This window comes from Seriola lalandi, unplaced genomic scaffold (genome assembly GCF_002814215.2).
Source record: "Seriola lalandi dorsalis isolate HSWRI2012SDOR001 ecotype SW California unplaced genomic scaffold, Sedor1 jcf7180002054575, whole genome shotgun sequence".
Taxonomy (NCBI): domain Eukaryota; kingdom Metazoa; phylum Chordata; class Actinopteri; order Carangiformes; family Carangidae; genus Seriola; species Seriola lalandi.
This window is the reverse complement of record NW_019525128.1, coordinates 1,116,766-1,124,129: the sequence shown is the minus strand read 5'-3', so window position 1 is coordinate 1,124,129 and position 7,364 is coordinate 1,116,766. Positions and strand designations below refer to the sequence as shown.

The window sequence follows — 7,364 nt, the reverse complement described above, 5'->3', positions numbered from 1 at the left end:
CAAATCCGAAGTGTGTGTTTGTTATTTAGCTTCAAAGTTAGAGAGAAAGGAGTTTTTTTTGTCTGGATCTTAAATTGTGAGTGAAGTGTTGATCATCACCATATCAACACACAGTCAGCTGGCACTGCTGAGCACACACACACACACACACACACACACACACACACACACACACACACACCCTCCCTCCCTCCCTTTTCTTCATTCACACACCAACTCTCTCTCCTCCTCCTTCTCCTCCTCTTCATCATCATCATCACCTTAGGCTCCAGGATTTGGCCCTTGGCTCTAACACTGTTGACATTTCCATGGAAACCCTGGCCTCTGTTTGGACCCATGACCCCTGTGACCCCCGTGACCTCAGAGACCTCGGAGAGAAGCAGCATGAGCCTTCGAGTGTGTGGGGTGAGTCGAGCTCACAGCAACAGCACATTTAGTCCGTCTTCAGATCCTGGACTTCAGTAGAAGTAACAGAACCACAATGTTACCAGTAAAACATCCTCCAGGGTTTTACAGTTAGAGGTTTTAACAGCAACATGTACCAAAAGTATTGAATGTAAATGTTCTCATTCTGCAGAATGACGCCCAACTGGACTGTTATTGTTATTTTTCTGTTATTACATCATAATTATTACTAAGGCATTATATGTAATCAGCATTTTAAAGTTGTAGCAGGGTAAGATCAGAGATAATTTGACACTTATAATACTGTCAAATAGTTTGATTGAGGAGATAAAAGTGGCATAAAATGCAAATACTCCAGTAAAGTATAAGTACCAGATACTAGACTGTAACCAGCTGATACTAGACTGAAACCAGCTGATACTAGACTGTAACCAGCTGATACTAGACTGTAACCAGCTGATACTAGACTGTAACCAGCTGATACTTGACTGAAATCAGATGATACTACACTGAAACCAGCTTACACTAGACTGTAACCAGCTGATACTTGACTGAAACCAGGCTGGATGATGATGCGATACGATGATATGATATGCTTAATAATATGCTAATTAGCATATGCAAATGCCTATTAGCAGGGCGTCGTGTGGCGTAGTGGTCTAAGCAGGCGCCCCATGTGTAGAGGCCACAGTCCTCGCTGCTGTCGGCCCCGGTTTGAGTCCCGCATCGGACGGCCTTTGCTGCATGTCGTTCCCCCTCTCTCTGCCTCCCCATTTCCTGTCTCTCTCTACTATCCTGTCCAATAAAGGCACAAAAGCCCCCCCCCCCCAAAAAAGAAAATATCTATTAGCATATTCATGATCATCTAGCTACATTTAATGACTTTTCCAGGAAGCTTCAGCTACTTTCCATTGAAAATAGTTTTCAGTTTCACACATTGACTACACATGTTTCAGTTAATATACCAGGTTTAGACCTGGTCTTGTTTACCTGTCCTGTCATGTCAGGCATTAAAAACTATAAGATCATTAAAGACTCAAATTACAGCGGAGTATATACGGGTACAATATTGAGATATTTGACTTAAATAAAAAGTAGAAATACTCCATTACAGGTAAAAGTCCTGCATTCAAAATCTTGATTAAGTACAAAAGTATTTGAGAATAAGATATATTACTGGATTATAACTATTGATGCATTAGTGCGTTCATCACTTTAACGTTGGAGCTGTTGAATAGCTTCATATATAATAATACATTGTAAATGATAAGATAATTTTTATTTTTTAATAATAATTTGAACCTGTGAAGTAACTTATATATTACAATATTTACAACATTAGGTCCTAGACAAAAGCTCATTATCCCTGTAAAACAGCACATTAACATTTGTTTAATCTGTACAAAAACAGAAATGAAAAAATGACACTCAGTGAGCTGGTGGGTGGATGTTGTTTCCTTTGGACAGAGACAGGCTAGTTCTTTTCCCCTGTTTCCAGTCTTTATGCTATGCTAAGCTAAGAGAGTAGGCTTGCGGTCTACAGTGTTGACCTGTTCCTTTAATAAGTTCAACATCACACTGGAATACATTTTATTATTATAAGTATTATTACCCTGGCATAATATTATGTGAATCATTTAGAGGCCAACAGAACATTGTTAAAACATTCAGCACTTTACAAACAGTTTCTACCTGTAGTTAACCAGTTCCAGGACTGTTGGACTCTCCAGTCAGAGTCCAGCTGTCTTTGTCTTTGCTGGCTTAGCGCTGCTCTTTATGAAGAAATATTATTTCTACTTCTGTGTAAATGCCACATTCAGCAGAGTGGGAGTCTGACGGCACCTCATTCATCACACAGGAGAGTTTCACGCTTTCTCTATGAACTCTGGGGAACTGAGTGCTCCGGCAGGTTCCACATGAGAGATCTGTCTCTGCTCTCTCTGCTGCTGCTGAAACATCCGCACAACTTTATATGAAGATTCATCTTTTAATTTTCTCCACGTCTCCTTGCTCAGAGGATTCGATTCATCAAGTCGTCTGAAACATAACTGAGCTCCTCCTGACTGTGAAACCTCTGAGTACTGCAGTTCCCCTGATGGCTACTAGGTGTTGCTGGTGGCTGTTAGTATTTTGACTGCATTTAAGTTAAAAACAAGAAGTTTGCGGTCACAACTGATGATTTCCAGTGGTGGAGACCAACTGAGTACATTTACTCCAGTGCTATACTTAGGCAAAAGTTTGAGGTACTTGTACTGTATTTCCATTTTATACTTCTTTATCCTCCTCAGTTCAAACACAGTTCTTGTAATTAGCTCAGCTCAGTTATTTTTGCAATTTGCTGTTACATTAAATGTGCTTAAGTGGTCTTATCCTGCAGAACAATGTTCAACAATATCCTAATAAAACCATAAAAACATAAAACCTTAAATACAATAAATACCATCAGGTTTTTGTTTTAGGAGCACAGGAGCAGAACCAGACAACAGACACGAGTGGCAGTGGTTTGTTTACTGTCAAGATGAAGAAGAGCTGAGGACAGGAGGAAGATGGGCAGGGGAGCTGGGGGTGGGGGGGTGGGTGGGGGTGTTGTAGATGGCTGATGAGTCCTTAGAGACAGGCAGGCTGGTAGATTGTAGTCCTGGACTCAGGAGACTTTACCCATAAGTATTTCTACACTGTGGTGTTGCTACTTTCACTGAAGTAAAGGATCTGAACTTCTTCTAAGTGTTACTGCAGGATCAGATTCAAATGGCAGGAGCCTCCATCTGTCACACTCTTTCTGCGTAATGGACAAAGATGACAGTGAGCGGTGGAGCCTGACTGATACTGGATTTTTGAAACTAACAATACTGATATTTTAGAATTAAAAACATATAAAAATACATTGTTGTTGTTCTCATTTTTGGCTGGACCGCAACAGTGTGGCCAGCCCTATAATCTCTAATGCCTCTGACTGACTGACTGATGATATTTCCACCACTGGTCAGTACAGACTATGTTACTACTGTAGCCAGAGATTATATTTATTTTAAAAGTAACATCAGTCTTTGTGCTTGTATGTGTTTGTCAGAGTCTCAGAGTGTCTTTAGCAGCTCTCCCCCTGCTGGTCTGATGTGGACAGAGCAGCTCTCTCCCCACCTCCAGAGAAACAAACAGGTACCAGCATCTGCACAACATCTGCACAACACCTCAATCTTCATGGCATCAGGTTATCTTTTATTGTTTTACTGCAACAACCACAGTCACAATAGATCTAGTTTAGTTATTAAATTATATTTACAGTTACTTTATTATATTTTTACTGAAAAAGTTGTATTAATTTAAATCCAGTTTTCTGTCCTTGTGACTAAAGAGAAAAAAAAGGAACACAAACTAATATTTTTGTCACATGGATCCCTGCAGGACAGAAAACAAGTGGATTTCCAAACAGTCAGACACAGTCGAGTCGTGCTGTGTTTTTGACTTTGTATTGTGAACATGTCTCCAGCTTCAGGACACTCTGCTGCAGAGAGATGAGGAGCTGGCCCGACTGCAGGAGGAGAACAACAAGCTCAGAGCGTTCCTCAGCTCTTCATTCGTGACGACACTTGAGCAGAAGGCTAAAGTTTGTTCTCCATCATAACGTTCAACTGTTTTCACCCTCACTGCCTCCTATACACCAAGATACACCTGAGATAACCCTCATGACTCCGATGACCAGGGTTATTTTTTCAAACTTTAACCATCTTCACACACTGAACAGTGCTCACCAGTAAACTGAACTTAATTTGTTAAACCAGTGAAATGTCTAGTTGAGAGCAGTTTTCCAGAGGGATAGAAATATTGAGAGAGTAAAAATGAACATCTTACACAGTTAAGAATAATATAGGTAAACATCTATGATGTGTGAAAATCAAACCATGAATACAAACATTCACCAAACAAGGATTCTGCAGAAATTATAATGTAGTTTTTTTGTTTGATGTCTCAGGAGGTGGAGTTTACAAATGGACCCTAAATGCACCATCTCATGCAAACAGCCAAAGAAGCCTTTCAGATTCTTGTCTGTAACATCACAGACACTTCAGACCAACCTCCTCCCCTTGCATGAACAACCTCCTTTTATTAGTTTAGACTCTGTTTGTACTTTCTTTATTTTGAAGTTGGGTTTCAAATACAAATCAGGCTGAATTATTTGATACATTTCCATCATGGTTAATATAATGTTATTCTTTATATTTTGTTGGCATGTAAACTTAAAAAATGACAGAGGAGAATATTTCTACATTGATAATGAAGCAGTCAGGACTATTTCTAATGACCCATATCCAGAAAACAGATATTTTTATGCCATCGTTGGTCTTATAAATGTACTGAAGTTTTCAAACCATCAGTGTGTGAGGATGACCTCACTCTTGACTTGCCCCCCTTCCCAGAAATTAACCGCTGATGGGAGGAAGAAGCTGAAGAGAAACCTGACGTACATGGATGAAGGACCTTTCCTGAACTGCGGTCACCAGTTCGTGGCCTCTCAGCCGGTCAGCAAGAGAGTCTGCAGGAACCTCACTGCCGAGTTCTGTTCCGAGTCCTCCGAGGCGTCTGCCTCCTCAGAACCACAACTGGACATCTGGGTTCTCCGAACGTTGGGACTGAAGGACAGAGACACCATCGACACATCCAATGACTCCCTGTCCTCGCTTGGATACAGCCTCAGAGGTTTAGTTTATGATACTGCAGTCTCCTCTTCCTCCTCGTCCTCTGGATACACTCTCAACTCTCTCAGCCCGTCAGTTTCCACCTCTACACCCTCATCAGCCCACAGCTACTGCCAAAGCTCCACATGTCAACCTGAGTACAGGTACAGTGCTGCCAAATGCCAAGAAGCAATCTGTGGTGATCCTGCCAAGTCAGCTCAGACCTGCACCACTTCTCCAGACCCACACTCTGACTTCACTGCCACTGCACCGACCAGACAGTATGAAGCCCCTGAGGCTGTGACCAGGAGCTACAACACCCTACCCTTCACCCAGTCACCAGACAGAGCAGAGATCTGCTCCATCACTGCCTCGAGCCGAGCACAAACTCTGGAGGGAAACTCAGCGTACTGGTCTCCACCGACAGGCAGCCAGACGCCGTCAGAGGACACATTCCAGTTCAGTTCACCAGCAGAGAGAATCCATTTCTCTCCCATTTTGTCTTCGACTCCAGTCTCAAATCAACCCTGGACAACTGGCTGCAGCCGAACCAACCTGTCAGCAGGATCTCAGCCTCCCGTCATGCCTCAGACACCTCGCGGCCGGACAGATTTGGCGTTCAGTATGTCTCTCTGCCCGTCCAGCAGTGTCAAGACACACAGCTTCCCCCAGGGACAAGCCTTCATCAGGAAGGACACAGAGGGAAGGTGGAACTTCACCTGGGTGCCCAGACAAGGGCCGTAGGCAGCTTGTTGTCCCCTCTAAAGGACCTGGAGGAATTTCAGGTTCCCTCTCATAGTTCCCTGAAGAAATGTCTCAGACCTCAGATTTTGTACTGGGCCCCAAGGCACTGATTATACAAGCAGCAAAACAAAGGACTTAAAAAGGTGACACTTTTGGCCAATACAAACAGGTACTTTTTCTTTAAACAGTTAAACTGCCCTCAAAGAGCTTAATACAATAAGGGAAATATTGTCCCTCTGATAACTTTTGTTTGTTTTTTGAAACATTATGATTCTGCCATCAATAAGGATCTCACTCAGATTTCATGCTGCGTTGCCTCATGAAGCGTTTAGAGAGTAAAGGAACCAGTGGAACCACAGTCTAACCAACTTGTTTTAGGGTCAAACTGTGGGCATTACAGAACAGTTTACACTTTAGGTACATAGCTAATTACAGCCAACTTATAATAAGTGTAACATTAAGAATTAACAGCACTGCCTAAAATGTTTTATATGTGTTGAAATATTTATTTAATTTGTCTGTGAAACTGCCACAAAGTGACGACTGCCTCAGAACAAACCTGCACTGACTTCAACAGGTTAATATTAGAATAAAGGAAGTTGGTAATAAAAAGTAACAGATTACATTTTACCTTAAAGTAAATCCAAAAAAATCAATTACAGAAAAATACAGTGACTCAACATGATGTTAAAGCTGCCACTGATTGGTTAGAGGGTTGATGATGTGATTTGATGTGATGAAAAGAGCTGAAAGATGTCACTGCCATTGTTGCTAACTAACAGCTAATTGGTGAAAGTTAGTACAAATGTGTTTTTAAGCATAGTCAACCATCGAACTAACCTACTGACTGAAGAGAAAGTATTTTTGTGCACAAGGAAAAACTGTGCTGAATCTGTGAAAGAATAGGAACCACATCGCAGGCGTCTGCCCTGTGGTTTTTATTTTCACCAGATGTGTGTGAAACATTCACATAAACAGTCGACTGAAAAATCCCATGTGAATTTATCATGTGTAGAACAACATTTCATATGTGATAAATTCACATACTGACAGGTGAAAACAATAGCGTCACAGTCTGTGAGAACCATGTTCAAAGCTTTGTGACAAAGTGTTTTCAGATAATTCAGTTTTTAATGGGTTATAACACCCTCCTTCGGTTCATCTGACGAAATCAATATCAGAGTTTGGAGACGCATTTCACATATAGATGTGTTTTTTGGGGAATTTGAATTAACAGTGTGTTTTGTCTGTAAGTGTTGGACTCTGAACTTGAACTTAACCTGACAGATTTGCAGTTTTTTGATGTCACCATCCTTGGATCCACAGATCACATGACACCATTCAAATGAACTGAATTTGGTGCAAAACTCCATCCACAAATCCAATCCACAGTCCAGCAGCTGATTATGTCAAGCTGTTTAACATGTATCTCTCTGACAGGCTGTCTGCGTGCTCTAGTATTTTTATATGACGTGTACAGAATGAATTGAGGAAACTGTAACGGAGAAAAATATTGATTCACAGACATGTCTGAGTTGTCTT

At 41.4% G+C, this 7,364-nt stretch overlaps 1 protein-coding gene across 1 annotated transcript; it reads left to right on the top strand.

Moving 5' to 3' along the window:
• Positions 1 to 271: 271 nt before the first annotated feature.
• Positions 272 to 6,882, top strand: gmnc (geminin coiled-coil domain containing). The gene is made up of 4 exons (XM_023417550.2): positions 272 to 405; positions 3,476 to 3,561; positions 3,893 to 4,009; positions 4,821 to 6,882. Exons 1-4 carry the CDS (start codon positions 309 to 311, stop codon positions 5,820 to 5,822), a joined length of 1,302 nt encoding a protein of 433 aa, XP_023273318.1. The 5' UTR covers positions 272 to 308; the 3' UTR covers positions 5,823 to 6,882.
• Positions 6,883 to 7,364: the final 482 nt, after the last annotated feature.